The sequence below is a fragment of the Diceros bicornis genome, chromosome 18, assembly GCF_020826845.1.
Source record: "Diceros bicornis minor isolate mBicDic1 chromosome 18, mDicBic1.mat.cur, whole genome shotgun sequence".
NCBI classification, from domain to species: domain Eukaryota; kingdom Metazoa; phylum Chordata; class Mammalia; order Perissodactyla; family Rhinocerotidae; genus Diceros; species Diceros bicornis.
The window spans coordinates 35,454,596-35,470,251 of NC_080757.1; the positions used below are offsets into that span (position 1 = coordinate 35,454,596).

General features: G+C 46.5%; 1 protein-coding gene across 6 annotated transcripts in view; it reads left to right on the forward strand.

Moving 5' to 3' along the window:
- Nucleotides 1-5,231, forward strand: part of SPAG9 (sperm associated antigen 9) — a 132,383-nt gene extending 127,152 nt beyond the window's left edge. For all 6 annotated transcript variants that reach the window (XM_058560636.1, XM_058560637.1, XM_058560640.1 and 3 more), the window contains one exon: nucleotides 1,638-5,231. In XM_058560636.1, coding sequence (XP_058416619.1) covers nucleotides 1,638-1,753 — 116 coding nt within the window. In that variant the 3' untranslated portion in view covers nucleotides 1,754-5,231. The remainder of the gene's footprint in view (nucleotides 1-1,637) is intronic.
- The last annotated feature ends 10,425 nt before the right edge of the window (nucleotides 5,232-15,656 follow it).

Here is a 15,656-nt window from a genome sequence, read left to right on the forward strand (position 1 = left end):
TGGCTGGGGTGATTTTGGGAGCTTTTTCTTGGAGTTCAACATAGTAACCATACTAAGGAGTGTGTTAAAATCTTTATGTGGTTTTTCCATTTCCACTAAAAATTCCTTCTATTGTGGATCCTGAAAATAGCATAAAAATTGCTTAACCAAGTTTGTCAGTATCTGTAATTAATCCAGCCTGAAAAATAGACTTGTCTTAAAGCAAGGGTTAATTTTAATAGTAAATATGCTTTTTTAAAAACTTGAATTTTATTTTTTTTGTTCCGTTTCCTTTTTCATTTCCTGTAATATTTTAGCAATGAGAAATTGATCCCAACAGTTCCATATTTTTAATGGTTTAATTAAGTAGGATTTAGAGACCCTAGGAAACGGTAATTTTTAAAAATAGAACCTTCAAAACAAAACAACTCAAAACACAAATGCCCAGCAAGCTTTTGTCTCAGCTGATTAATTTGTCATTATCATTGTAAGTTTTTAAAATTTAAAAACCAAACTTAATTTTTTAGGTTCTAAGCATGTGATTGTGTTTCAGTTCAGAAATTGAATTTTGTCTTGAGCCTTTTAAAGCATGTTCTTCTCCACAGTTTGACAGCCCTGTGAAAAGGCCCGTAGGGGGTGGCTAAGGGAGGTTTTGGCCTGCAGAGAAAAATGTGAAGTTTCAGGGTTTTTTCTCTTCTACTGTTTCGAGTTGACACTATCAGTGTTTTCTTTTGCCAGCTGAAATTCAGGCGAGACACTACAAAATTCTAGTAGATCAGCGTCATATCTTTGTCTCTTGCTATGTAAGTTTGTAGGATTCTGCTGAAGAAACTGTCCCACTGGACGAGTTGTCACTGGGTTGTGCCAGAATAACCCTGCTTTGTAACAACAAAGCCAATGGCTGCACGTTTGCAGAGAGGGGAATGGCCTGCTTGCACTGGGCCTTGGAGAGCATGTCTTCGATCAGGACCTCATTTGTCACATCCGCTCAGCTACTCGCAGAAGAACCTTTAGCCTGTCTGTACCACAGCCTCATTTCTTCATCTCCACTATACACTGTTAATTCATAACCTATCCTAAACTTGAAAATCATGGGAAGGAAGACCCAGTATGGTGATGAATCTGCCATCTCATAGTGCTGCAGGGAAACCTTGTCAGTTTCCACGTACTTGCATCAGTTACCTTTGATTGGAAAACTTTACCGTCACTGACAATCCGCAGTTGTTGTTTGGGTTTAGTTAGTTTGTGGGCTCTATCCCCATGCCTTCACATGTATAGCACTGTCTCTAGTCTCAATTCTTAGTTTGAAATAAGCAAGAGTAGACTCTGTCCATTTTGGATGAACACGGAATTGGACAGCTTTGCCTTCTTAGCTTCCCATTTCTGTTAACTTTAGTATGCAGACATATTGGGATGAGTTTCCAACACAGTGTGGTGAACTCACTTTTATAAATGTAGTCTGAAAAATGAATTAACCTTTTCAGAAGTCAGGCAGTGAAGATTCTGAGTCGTGGCATTTCTTTTACTGTGTTCTCTGCAATGGGAGTCAGACAGGCTTTGTGCATACTGTTCACGCACTAACCACGAGCGTATGTCTGGGGTACATGGGCCTGCATATTTCATCTCAGCCTAACTTTAGTCTCCGTATCATCCACCAGGTGATGAAGGTGAAGAATCAGAACTCCTTGGAGAGGATCTTCCACTCGAACCTTCTGTCGCCAAAGCAGAAAGGAGTCACTTGATAGTGTGGCAAGTGATGTATGGCAGTGAGTGAGCCCACAGGAAACAAGTGGAGATGGGGAAGCCGTCTCTTCTGCATGGTTTAGTTTCCCTTTTCGCCTTTATTTAATGCTCTCTTTGTGAAATAAGTTTCACCACATAATGTGTGAGCATTTTTTTTCCTGTTAACTTTATCCTACAAAATCTGTCCTACTGTAACAATACAGGAACTAGCTGTTTTACTGCACCAGTGTTATAGGCAATTTCAGTATATTATGAACAAATCAAAGGATGTTTACTTTCTGCAAACTGGTGAATTATAGAAAGCAATCCAGATGTGGTTTACTCTGCCACAGCCAATGGCACTCACTTAGTTTGATGGGGTCACTTTTTAGCTGTCACTAATAATGGAATTAAAGAAAACACTTGATAAATGAAACTGTACCATTAAGTACAACAGTAAAGTTTCCCCCAGTGTATTATAAAATTGACACAAACTAATATCGGGTGGAGTATCAGGATTTATCTAAATGTCCCGAGAGGGCTAAAAGCTAACTGTAAATTACTTTAACTTTCACTTTCAAATCTGACAAATCTTGTTTATATGGTATATAAAACTTTGTTTTCATCAGATTTTGGGGGGGGTTTTATATTAAAGAAATTAAGACTACACTATTTAAATAAAAGTTTCCTGTTTCTGACTTATTAGAGCTCTAAAGTTTATGAGGCCTGCTTCTCTGAATATTCTGAATTTTTTTTTTGAGGCTAGTCTCACTCATTTTCATACTGACATATCTGAAAAGTTTATCATTTCTAATGCTTAGAAGATACGCTTCAGCAATGGGAGGGTTTCTTTTTAAGGAAATTGTGTTTTGGATTCCTTGTACCAGCAGATGGTGGTGGTTGGTTGAGTTTTTCCATGTAAACAATTCACCTGTTTACCAGTTGTTCTTGGACAGCTCTTAGAATAAGAGTCAAGCTGTGGTGGTGATGGACTGTGGCCTAACGGGCTGAATGAGGGATTTGATTCTAAATGGTCTTTTCTCTTGTTCTGTATAAAACTACAGAACAGCTAGCACTTGATATTTTGTATGTAAATGACACATTTAAGCTCTTGTGCCCTTTTGAGATTAAAATGCCATCTTCAAAGAGGAAAACTGTGAAGGGGAAGAAGACAAAGCCAAGATACCGTAAAGTAAAAGTTGACATTACATCTTTTCACTCACAATGCCCATTTAAAAAACAGTCTAATTTAACTGACTTTCTTGTTTAATAGGTTTTTAAAAACCATTGTGCTCCAGTTTTTTCCCTCTCAAGCTTCTTCAAAGTGTGTGATTTACCATCTCTTATCCATTACTTTAAGCAAAGCTAAATATAAATTTAAGTGCTATTTTAAAAATATAAACTTAATGGATAAAGGCCCCCCAATCATCAGAAGGACTGCTTTAAGGAAGAGAAAGCAAACACAGGGTTCAGACTGTCTAAGCGTTCTTAAGTACCAGGAATTTCTTTTTTCTGAACTGTCATGGAAAGATATTTGTAAAAAGTATCCCAGTGTCTTTTAAGCATATACATGATTAGACTAGATTATGAAATACACGGGATTTAATGAGCCAGAGGAGGCCTTTGGATCCATTTGGCCACGTGTGTCTATAAGCACACTGTATACACAGTAAAATTGTGGCCACTTTAGATGGCTAGATGAAAAAAAACTCTTGGTAGAAGCTGTATTAAAAGGATAATTTTTTGCTTGAGATACTTAGTCACTTTCTTCAGGGCACCAAAAAGTAGGCCACTTTTCCATAGCTTATAAGCTATGTTTTTATTTTATTTAAAATCTGAGCCATTTTTGGCAAGACCTTAAAAAAACCCACATATTAAACATTTTGGGGGAATGTTCTATAAATTCATAAAAAAGAGACACCAAAGTGTTTGGGAATTTTAATCCCAAGAAGTAAACATCCCTGAGTCAGACCCCATTTGCTGTTCAGTCTTTTACATGTTTGTATGACCGAATGTTATGTAGGAAATCGGGAGTTAAAGATGAAAAAACGCAGACGTGTTACAATGGTTGTGATTGCTCTTTTTAAACTTAACTGGTTTTCACTTAAGGAATAGGTATGTAGTTATTTTATCTAAAGCTGTCAGATTGATTATCTGTGGCCCTGTTAATTAACTTCAGGGACTAGAGAGAATACGAGAACGCCTGTACAATTTGTTTTAAGGGCTTGTCCTTATGTTTGTAATTTCAGTTAAATATTTTCTACAAATTGCTTTACTTCCCCCTTTTCCCCAATATAGGTTTATATTCTTGTAACATTCACTTTTTGGTCAAGGTGGTAACCTTTGGAAGAAAATGCCAAAATGTCAGCTTGTCAGCAGCGAAGAGGTTGGTGTAAACTGCCTGCGGCTGCCATGTCATGGGCAGAGAAAAGGCTCGAGTGCCTCAAGTTGGTCTCTCCATGTAAAGAAAATTTACCCCTATTGAAGGAAATAAGGGATACCCGAGAATTTTCTCATTTTGTTAACGCTTGGGCTATGTATGAGGTTGAGCTATGTGAAATTGCCAGTGTTCAACCATTGCTAATCTGCAGAAATGGCAGTCGTATACACCCACCTAATACTTACTATTAAATGCAGGGTAAAATCCCTGTGAGGCAAAGGGAGAATATTCTCTAGGAATTCAGTTTTGGGAGCGTTTTTCTCTAACTCGTGTGGATCTAAATTTTTAAAATAGGAATGAATATCCTAATAGCTGCAGCTTGTTGAGAGTGTAAAACATTTTGAGCACAAGATATGCAGCACATAACTTTTCAGACTAAATGTGTTTGCATAGAAAAGGTTTAAAATACATTCTCTCAGTTGATGTATTGTTCATTTCTTGTAAAGTTCTTCCTACATTTGAGAATAGACCCTTTAACATAGGCTGCCTTAGTAACAAAACAAAGCAAAACAATTATCTCATAATATTAACTGTCCCTAAAGAATGTGTGTCTTGCAAATGCTGTGGAACTGAATATTTATTTCCTTGTGAGTATTATGACCGTTACCAAAGGACTCAACGAGATTTAGGCTCTTCTTATTGATCATGTTGAGAAAGGGACTCATTTGGTCCCAGTTTGTAACATGGGAAGAGTAGAGAGAATTAAATGTGGAAATCATAAATGCTTTTCTAACAGGGTTATGCCATTTTGTAACACTAAATGTCTTTTTCTTTCTCTTAAAAAATTAAGTTTTTATTATTAATTTTGTCGTACATTTCACAATATTTGAATATATTTTAACCATTTTATGTTATGTATTTGGTTTTTGTTCTCGACATTTTATCCAGAATTTTACTCGCCTCTATAATCTGAAAAATGGGTTCTAGAGTTTCCCACTTGCTGTCTCTTAGAGGCTGAGGCTTCATTTCTATGAGCAAAAAGCTCATTTAGCGATGTAGTTATTTCAGTATTTATTTCTATCATGGAATCCCTGGGGTTCGGAATGTAACTTTGTACATGAAATATATATAAATATGTATATGAAACACATATGAGGTCCAGTGTATTTTTTGTTTTTGCCTTTCCTAGGGGTCTGAACTGGTTTTCATTTGAGAGTCCAATAATATTCCCCCATCAAATGTGTCATTTCTGAGGGACTGTCGCCATTTGGCGCTGGCTGAAGGTGAGCAATGGAGAATACATGAAGAACATGTCTGTTTGGCTCACGTGTTCAAATGAGATATGAGTAATAGACCTTAGGGCTTTCTAGAAATGTGGGTGTGCTGAGTAACAACCCACACATGATACTAAGGCATACCCTTTACCAGACTGCTCAGTAATAAGAGGCAGACTAACGTCGATGGTCATAATACGGTGTGCTTATTTGTGATCCATTTGCTTGGGAGAGACTCTGGAAGGAAGGATGATTATAAAACTAATCATGTGGTAGCACAATGTGAATCCATATTCAGTGCAGTGGTATTTAGCCTAATCCAGTGTATTTTGTTTACAAGAAATATGGGGCTCTGACGTGATAGTAAAAGTAGCCCTGATTGGCGTGTTAATAGGACAGTTCACTAGATGAAGGCACAGCCATCTAATCCAGTGACGTTGAATGCTTTAGAATATAGAGCATCATTCCTCCTGTGCAGAACCTTACCTAACTGCCCCTTAGTCCTCTGGGGCCTGCCAAGTCATTGTTTTGGAAACTGATTAATTCTTTTCAGCCTCATTCCATCATTTTCTTGATCCAGCCAGTTTCCAGTGAGAAGCTGGAGTAGCAGCACAGGACAGGAAACATTCATTTTAATTTTGTTAGGGGAACAGGACAGGAGCGCTGTGCTCATAACTGCAGCTGTAGCCTGCAGTCCTACCAGTGGTGAATCCTACCAGTGGTGAAACTGTCTTTCAAACCTCAGTGGAGAGATGCTGCTTAAGCCCCAGGCTCTTCCTCATCCAGCCTCCAGGCCTCTCACATTCTCTGTAGGTGTGAGAGCCCTGGCGATCACAGAAGACCTGAAGTTAATTTTCAGCAGTGGCCAATTTGTTAGGAAAGGTTTTGTAGTTAGGGGGCTTCTCAGAATGCCTTAAATATTCGGTAATTAACACAGTTCGGTTTTAAACTCATTTCCTTGAGAGAGTGGTATAGTGGGAAAGAAGGCTGTAGACCTGTCCAGAGTCTGCCCCTACAGTGACCCTAGGCAAGTCCCTTTAACATGGCACCCCAGAGTCACCCATAAAGGCATAAAACTCCACCCCAGACCTACTGAATTAGATTCTTGTGGGGTCTGGACCCAGGTGTCTGTGGAGTGTCATAGGTACGTGTGCTGTGTGGCTTAGGTTGAGGAATACCGCATTATCGTCTTTGGACCTTAGTTCTCTTGTGTGTTAAAAGGAGAGTGGTTTATCCAGGCCATCTCAACAAAATCCCAGCTCTAACCCTCTCTGGTTTTGTGACCCTGGCTCTGATTTGCTTCAGTGTGTTGTCTGTACAGACACCAACCGTACCTGCTTGCAGACCCGCGTTGCCCAATTCCCCATGAGGCCCAGCTGTCTGGTGGGAGGGAGCTGATTACTTAGAATTTCCAATTTATCAGAACCACACTGTACAAAAGGAGCTGCATAGTTTAGCTCCTTGCTTTTATGTCCAAGCAGAACATTGGCTCCCACCCACAGACAAAAAGTAGTTATGATTTGATTTGAGGCCTCAAACGAGAGGTGGACCAGTGATCCCCAGCTCAGGGCGGCCGGCAGCTTCATGTGAAAGCCGCAGTTCTCAACCAGGCCAGGGGCCGGGTGGCCAGAATCACCCCGGAGCTAGTTCCAGAATGACATTATTCCTTCTTCCTCTCACCTCAGGAGTACCAGACTCTACTGGTATATTTGGAAAAACAGTTACCCAGGTGATTCTGATCCTTCCATTGAGAACAGCTGCTTAAGAGGAACTCGAGCAGCCCAGCTGGATTCACAGACATCTGTTTTCGAGGAGCACAAAGCTTTATTCATTCTTACCCGGTTATTACCAGCACATGGTCACCTGCCAGCAGGCTTACCCCAGGCTCAACCCAATGCTGTTTTTGATTCATGGATAGTTGAAGCTTACGGTACTTTGAACTTATTGCTATGTTAAAAGCTTAAAGGAAATATTTCATCTCCCATTCACTTGGTAAGGCTATTTTTTAATAGAAAAAAGCCATAACCCTTTAGTAGTTATCATGACTAGCTTTCATTTGCATAACATCTACTAGTTTTCTCAAAATATTTACTCCATAAATTCAAAGGTGGTCGGCAGAGCAACCCTTTGGAGTGTATTAGGGTCCTCAGGTGATCCAGAGGCCTGGCCTAGCAGGGGCCTTGCTCCTTGGTAAGCAGGTACAGCAGAGATGGGTAAAGGCTCACGGTGCTCAGTGGGGGGATAACCAGGTGAACTCCACGCTGGAGGTCGCCGCAGGTGTGTTGGGGAAAGTCCTAGGTCTCAAGTCAGGAAGCCTGGGTTTGACGCCTGGGTCTGCTGTTTCCTAATCTTGTGACCCTTCACTAGTCACTTAACTACTCCATTTCCTTACTATAAAAGGGGAATAACCCCCCCACCAAAGGGTTGTTGTGGTGGCTGAGTGAAGTAATGCATGTGACAGCAACCAGCATACCATCTGCCCCTACTAGGCACTCAACAGCAGGCTTCAGAGGGGCGTAGGTGTCAGGTACGTGAGGATGAGTAAGACACCCTCAGGGACGTTAGGATAAGAGGGGAAGTGGACACGGAAGTGAAGTGTGATCTAGTACTGTGGCTGGACGTCAGAAGCAGTAGTTAACAAATGATATTGATATGGTGTCTGCTTTGGCTACTTTGTATTGTGATAAAAACGAGAGAAAAACTGTCTTCAATGCTTATTTAATGCAGAATATTCTTATTTCCAGTCTGTTTATCAGTGTGCTAGACCTTGTCTGGCCTAAAATAATTGTGTTAGGAAGCAGAGGCCTTGGCCTGTCACACCTTTCAGGGAATACCTTTCTCTGTTGCCTGCCCCCGCCCCCGCCCCCCCCCCCCCCATTTAGGGAAAACAAGTGTTCCTTGAAAATTAAACGCAGGAGGAGACCTGTATTCTCTTTTGCATCTAACCGTTCATTTCCTTCCTATGCAGGCACACTGAGGGACATATTGAAGCATGAAAATAGTGGTAGTTTGACATTTTTAGATGCCATCAAAACATATTTATTCAGTATCTGTTGCTCATAATGCTTTATGACAAGAATTAAACTTCTAGTCATGCATGTAAGCAAGTGGAGAGCAGACATACAGAACTAAATCAAAGATTAACGTCAGATGCACAACAGGGTGTGGAATGGTGGCGGGGAGGGTCATGTGCTTTCTGCATGACTGGAAAGCTTAGCATTACTCTGCCCAAGCAAGAAGGCAAACCTCCATCTGTTAAGATTTTTGAGGACATCTCAGGTACAGAGACACCCAAAGAGAGTGGAGCAGTCTTTCAAAAATGAGTTTCCTCCTCAGGAGTATTGTAATAATGATATCTTATTCACAGGATTGTTGGAAAGATTAAATGAGATCGTGTTCAGTACTACTCAACAGTAAACAACTATGTGTGTGCTTCCCCCACTGAGGCCTCGATTTTTTTTCCTATTGTCATTTCTCATCCAGCTGACTTTCCCTGACCTTTGGCTAGCCCAGACGGGTGACCAATCCCAGAGTAGATTTTCAGCTGCTCACCTTTTGCTGCATTTTGGCCTGTTATGCTTCTGTGGAAACAGGCTTTTATTTTGTAGGCAATCTGCATTTCTATCTTGGAGAGTTTACCTGGGGCTGTAAGGAAGGAATTAGGAGCAAAAGTTTAGCATGATCTTCACCAGAAAAGACTCCTGTGTTGATGCTTAGAGGCATCTCCAGCATTTGTCCTTCCTGGAGGAGCCTGGCTGGGCAGTAGCAGACAATGGGCAGATGCCTGTAGGCAGCCTTGGCTGATTGAGAGACCCAGTCCTGGGCTTTACCCAACTGCGGGTTTATCAGACCATCCTGCCCCATATTAAGGCCATGTTTTTAGGGCCCCAAGACGACAGCCCTTTCTTCCAAAGACTCCTTTGGTGTGATATGATGTGAGCCAGAAGTCAGCATCTCAAAAATCAAGTCACGATAAAGAATTGTAGGTCTAGCTCCTCCCTGCCACTGACCCACCCCAAGTCATCTCTTCTCTGGACCCTTAGTTTTCCTTATCTGTAAATGCCAGGGCTTGGCTCAGATGACCTCTAAGGCTACTTCTAGGGTGACATTTTTTGAGGAGGGGGTCATCCGTGCCATGTACAGTTTGGGTTGTGTGGACTAGTAGCCTTCATGCCCAGCCATATCCTTCATGGAGGGAATTCATGTAGCCTGTATCGCGTGGTACAAACCATCTTCTTTGTTTGATGCACCAGTTTGTCCCTCAGGCATCAAGGCATCACTTCCATGAATAGGAGGAATATGTCTTAATTAGGAAGAGAGACACTGTTAAGTGCTCTGGGTCTTCCACTCCCTTGGGTGTCTTATCTTTTCCTTCTGGAACCTGGGAAGAGGTCTCCAAAAGGTCATCCAAAAGTCTACTTTAGGATGGCAGCTGAGCCTTCAGAGAGCTTCTCCGTAGGGCTCCTTTGTCATCACTTGAGGAAAAGAGAGTAGGGCTGAGAGGTTACGCTTAATTAGGGAGGATCCTTGGCTTCCCAATACCACCGCCTCCGAGAGCAGAAAAGCCGTGGGAGAACGGGAAATGAACTGGTTTGGAAAGCTGCCTTGCTAGAGAGAGGCTGGCCTCTGCTCCCTTTTGAACACAAGGTGGCGCCATGTTGGTACTAGCCTTCCACCTGTTGGCACCAAAGGCTGCCAGCCCTTCAGGCCTCCCCTTGGTCTTCACTGGGCTGGCTACCCCAGCAAGGCAGCCCAAACCAGACCAAGGTGGGGTGTCTGCTTGGGGTCAAGTTGTACAGATAAGGTAAACTAGTTCGCTTTACTAACAAGCAAGCTGAGGCCCAGCGTGGCTGTTATCCAACAGCAGAGATGGGACTAGAAATCTTGACTCTTGGTTCAGTACTCTTTCCACTGGGCTGCCTCTAGATTCTCATAACCCTGAGCTCTCCTCACTCCTTTCATTCACCAGGGACAGGGAGAACACCCTTTCTCAGCCTCACCACCAAGGCAGCTTATAGCCCAGGGATCCAAAGGGAAGGCAGGTGGTCCAGAGCCTGGGGCCACTGCCGAGGTGAACAGGGGTTGATGTTGGTGAGAGAAACATTGGCCCAAGGGATTAAAGAAGAGAATTTTTGAAAGCATTCACACCACCAATTTCTGGTCTTAGAAGATGCAGAGGAATTTCTACCACAGCCACCTCTGAATAAGGCTAAGGGAAATGTCACGGAATCAGCTTAGTGAGTTGCTTCAATAGAAACTTCATCCAAGGCTGATAATAAATAGGAGTTACATAACTTGGCAGGACACAGCCCTAACTAAGCCCTTTAGAGGCCATCAATCCAAATTTATTTCCTGGATTTTATAACTGCTGCTGAAAAGGAAAAAAGGAGGGGGTGAGGATTAGAGAGAGAGAATCTGTGACTGGAATAAATCCCCGAGCCCACTCTCCAGTCTCCTCTCCCACACGCCGCCGCTGCAGTGACTCCTGAGGGGCCTGCTGGATTACAGTGCATCCAGACGCTGGGCCTCGGGCCGGGAAACTCGGACCCCCGTCCCAAGCTGCTCTGAGTAGCCATGAGCTTCAGGCTGTCATTTTCTCTCTGGCTCTCAGTTTTCTATTATGTAAAATGACAAGTTTGGGCCAGATGAGTTCTAGGATCCCATTTCGCCCCATGATTCTAAACATTAGGAGCAAAAGTGGAGATTACGGCTTGTTACCCTCCCCCACCACTAAAGTTAGTTGCAAGAAGCTGTTGGATCCTCTTGATGGGAAATGGGGAGAGTGAGATGTTACTGCATTACATCCCCATGCTGCCTCCCCATGGCCTCCAGATGCTGTAGACCAGAGGTGGCCCTGTGGTCAGGACACGCAGACAGAGACAGCCAGCCTGGACTACACGCAGACACACGTGCACACACATGCACGTGTGCCTGGAGGAGAGGGGCGTCTCACAGCAGTGCTTGCCCCAAGCCTGGGGATTTCAATGCCTGAGAGGGTTCAGGGTGCTCAGATGGGTATGAATGCCCCAAATTCCAGCAGACAGGTCCCCACGTACAGCTTCCGTCCCTCACCCCCCTGGGGTCAGGGAGACAGCGCCCACTACCCACACACCATTCAGAGCTTCCCCATCCTGGTCCAGACTCCTGTGCAAAGCCACAGGCCAGATCCCACCAGCAGGGAGTGTCCAGTGTAAAGCCGGTTAAGGAAGGGAAGGGCCTGGGAGAGAAGCTCCTGGGGGAGGGGAGGATGTCAGAAGCTTTGTGGCATCGGGAAATGATGGGAAAGCTGGATGGGCCAGAGGGATGAAGATCCTTGGGAGGAACCTGGCTGCCTGGTCCCTCTCCTTAAGGGCCGGAGCCCAGAACTTTCATGACGGGATCACCAGTTGGGCAGGAGGCCACACAGGCCCAGGATGCCCTCCCACAGCTGTGGAGCCCCTGCAGAAGACTGGCAGAAGGCAGGGCGACCTGCAGCCTCTGAGCATCCCTGGGAGGGACCTTAGGGGGAGGTGGGCCGTCTCAGCCTCCTCGGCCTGCAGTAGCAGAGCCGACCTCTAGAAGAAAAGGTGAAGGTCCGATGTCACACATCAGGAAGTTATTTCTTAAATCAAGACAAAAATGTTTCCCCAGAGGAGAGATTCCTATGGCAGGAGGCAGCTCCTACCTGGAGACTCAGGGCAGACCCTTTGATTAGGCCCTCTTAATTGTACGAGATCATTCTGGTGTCTCCTCTCCACCCCCCCCCCATCCTCGGCGCTTTGCCCTTCCCCCACCACTGCTGCTTGTGTTTCAGAAACAGCTGCGTGTCTGGGCTTGTCCTGGAGTCAGCTGGGTTTCCAGACGCAGACAGAAGCCCCACCCCCACCCAGCCTGGCACCACCACTGACGTTTAGAAGGTGTGGTGTCCCCCCATTAAACAGGTGCCTGAAACTGAGACCCAAGGAGAAAAGGTGTGACTTCAGTGCCCCAGATCCCCCAGACCCCACAAATAAGAAACGCCAGAAAGGGGTTCAAGGGTCCCATCTCTGTCAGTCGGCCTGACCCTTCCACCTCCTCCAACCATAAGCTGATGATCCATTTGACTTGAGTTGGGTAAACCAGCAAAGCAGAGCTCAGGGGCCAGGGTGTAGGGGTTCTGATTGGGGTACACCTGCCCCGTCCCAGGGGGAGAAGGCGGTGGCTCACGTGAGACCGGTTTTTGTAGAGCAGACACTTGACCCCCTGGCTGCTGAGGCTAATGGAGACGCGGGTGCCTGCCGAGGCGAGTGGCAGGGAGGGCTCGGCAGCTTCTTGACTCAGCTTCACACCACCTGCAAAGGCCTTCTCGGTCATCTCCCTGCCTCCGTGCAGGGCTGCTCCTACACAGACCTTCCTCCCTCCTGTAGTCTTCGGTGGGCAGGGTCTGAGGAGAGCTGGAGGAGATGCTTTTGCCTCCCATCCTCTCCCCTTCTCTCCCTCACAAATGCAAGTGAAAGGGGTGGGTGGGTGGGTCACAGGGAGGCCTGCTGGGGATGGGATGGTGAGCACCCAGAAGGTGGGCTGCCTCTTCCAGGGCCTGCTCTGTCCTTGTTGAAAGGGTTGATGAGTGAGCACCGGACTCTTCTAGAAACTCTGCCCCAGGCTGGCTGTGGCAGAAACACCAAGATCATTTGTGAAAATTCTCATGTGACGGTCAGAGTATGTGCCTACTCCATCTCCACCTACCAGCGCGGGTGTCCCAGGCTGAGAGAAGGCCTTAGAAAAGAAAGACGCCTTGCCAACACGGGGCATGAGCCAGGCCCAGGCCCTGGTTCTTCACAGGCACCGCTTCCCTTAGTCCTCCAGGCCGCTGTGGGGCAGGGGTTTCCTGCTGGACACGTCTTAGACTGGGGTTTCTCACCCTCGGCACTACTGACATGGAGGCTGGAATATTCCTTGTTGTGTGGTCTCTGCTGTGCATTGTAGGATATCTAGCAGCATCCTTGGCCTCTACCCACTAAATGCCAGTAGGACATGCACACCCTCCTTCCCAGTTATAACAACCAAAAATATCTCTGGGCATTGCCAAGTGACCTGGGGAGCAAAACTGCCCACGTTTGAGAACCGCTGTCTGAGACAGTAGGTGTCCTAGGACTCTAGGATAGGCCCACGTTTGAACCTGGGTCATCTGCTTTTCTTGCTGCTGCCTCTTTGTGGAGAAAAGTCCCCTTAGAAAATCTCTCCCCAGAACAAGGCTCCCACCTTCAGTTTCAAGGAGTTTATGGAGTCTGGGTGCTCATTCACGGAGGGACTGTTGAGAATATCTGCCTTCAGGGAAAACAGGCCGGGATGGAAAGGGATAGAAAGCCAGCGGAGGCCGACTGCCCTCCTCTGCTGACCCCTGCGTGAAGGCCCGAAGGCCCATGGGGACGGGAGGTGGGGGAATGAGTTGGGAGAGGGGTGTGAGGGCGGGGTTGTTGGGGAGGAGGTGCCCACCCTATTTGGACATCTGACGTGTGGTCACGCCCCTGCGTGCCCAGCGACCCTGAGGTGTAAGTGCCCAGCCTCACTTGTCACCTTGCAGATGGCTCTCCCTGACTCACGGCCGCTGGACGTGACCTGTAGTTGTCTTGTCATAGAAGCTGTTTGCTGTGGCTGAGTGACCTCAGCACTCACCTGGGCATCCCTGCCCCTGAAGGCAGACCGATGCACCCAGTGAACTCAGGAGGCGGCCTTTGGTTCTGGGTTCCAGAACGTGATGGTGCAGGCGGTGGTGGAGGAACTTCAAGACTCCAGGAACTTCCACTCCCCCTGCTCTGTAGCATGTTGTAAAGACACCTGGAACTGAACGATAGACATTAGCTCTCCTTCCAGCTCCCTGGGCCTCAGTTTCCTTGTTTGTAAAATGGAGTAGTTGGACTGGATGGATGATCTCTAATAATTCACAGGCGCTGAGCATTTCCTATGTGTTAGGGTCTTCACATACTCAATTCATGCAATGGTCTATGAGGTAGGGACTGTAATTATTATCCTCATTTTACAGCTGAGGAAGCTGAGCTCAGAGAAGTTAAGTAACTTGCCCAAGGTCACACAGCCAGTAAGTGGAAGGGACTGGTCACGGAGCCATGTCTAACCCAGTGGTAGTGGCATTGTCGAGGATGGCAGTAGCTCAGGTTGAGAGGTCAACTGACTAGAGGAGTGGCCATGAGTATCAGGGAGAGGGCAGAAGAATGACCTGCAGAGCGAGGAGGGGCAGGGCCAGGCGCCTAGCCCGGTGTGGGGAGGAGTGGATGATGACGCGGAGGTTTGGAGCTTGAGGGACTGGGAGGGTAGTGGTGCTATTAAAAGAAATAGGGAAGTCAGGAGGAGGAGTAGGTCAGGGCTCCATGATGATGAGTGCGTTCTTAGACCTGTCGAAGCTGACTGGCTAACAGTGGTTCACAGGCCGAGATCCAGCCACAGTTCAATTAGGAAAATTCAGCACATACAAAAATACCTCCGAACGAATGCCAACAACTCCCTCACCAAAATCAAATCCCCAAACCTGGCACACCCCAGAGTTCCCCAGCCACCGGCCCTGGCCGAGCCTTCAGTGCTGGGTCTGCACCAGCCGTGCCCGAGGCCCAAGTTCAAGTCCCACACTGACCGCTGGGGGTCAGCACTGGTGCACAGACCACGGTGCAGCTGCCCACAGAGTGCCGGTCCTAGGGACGACCTAGGGGGACACGGCAGGTGTTAGGGAGGCAGGCTCCCCCCTGGCAGGGAGGGCAGAGGTTTCCTCCTCCTTTTTTAGCGGGGAGAGGGAGGGAGGCCCACAGGACCCTGAGCTGCTGCTCTGGTTACCCGTCTCCCGGTCTCCCCGGCATCCTGCAATGCCATTTCACCGGAATTTCTGATTAACCTCCAATCGAGTTCTGTTGATCTTAGAACCAGGAGGAGGGAGGGGGAGCAGAGCCCCCATCCCTACTGCGCATTGGGAACGGCAGCCCTCAGGGCCCAGCCTGGGGGACACCGTATCCAGGGCGCAGGGGGCCTGCGACCTCGGGCGGCGGGGCCCGGGGAGCAGGATCCCAGCTGTTCCAAACCGCGTGTCCTCCCTGACATTTGCGTCAGCAGCTCTGCCCTTTGACTTTTAATTCCCGGGAGTGGAGGGTGGAGGCAACCTTGGCGATCAGGACTAATTATTTGCAATTCAATTCAACCAGGAGTTTATTGGGGTTTGACCTGGCTGCCCGCCCTCCCTTCCGCCTCCCACACCCCCAGGTTTATAGCCTTGGCCTCCTTCGGAAGCTGGGAGGAACAGACGGCAGGAGTGTTCTGTCTGGGAGACACCCCGAGTCCTC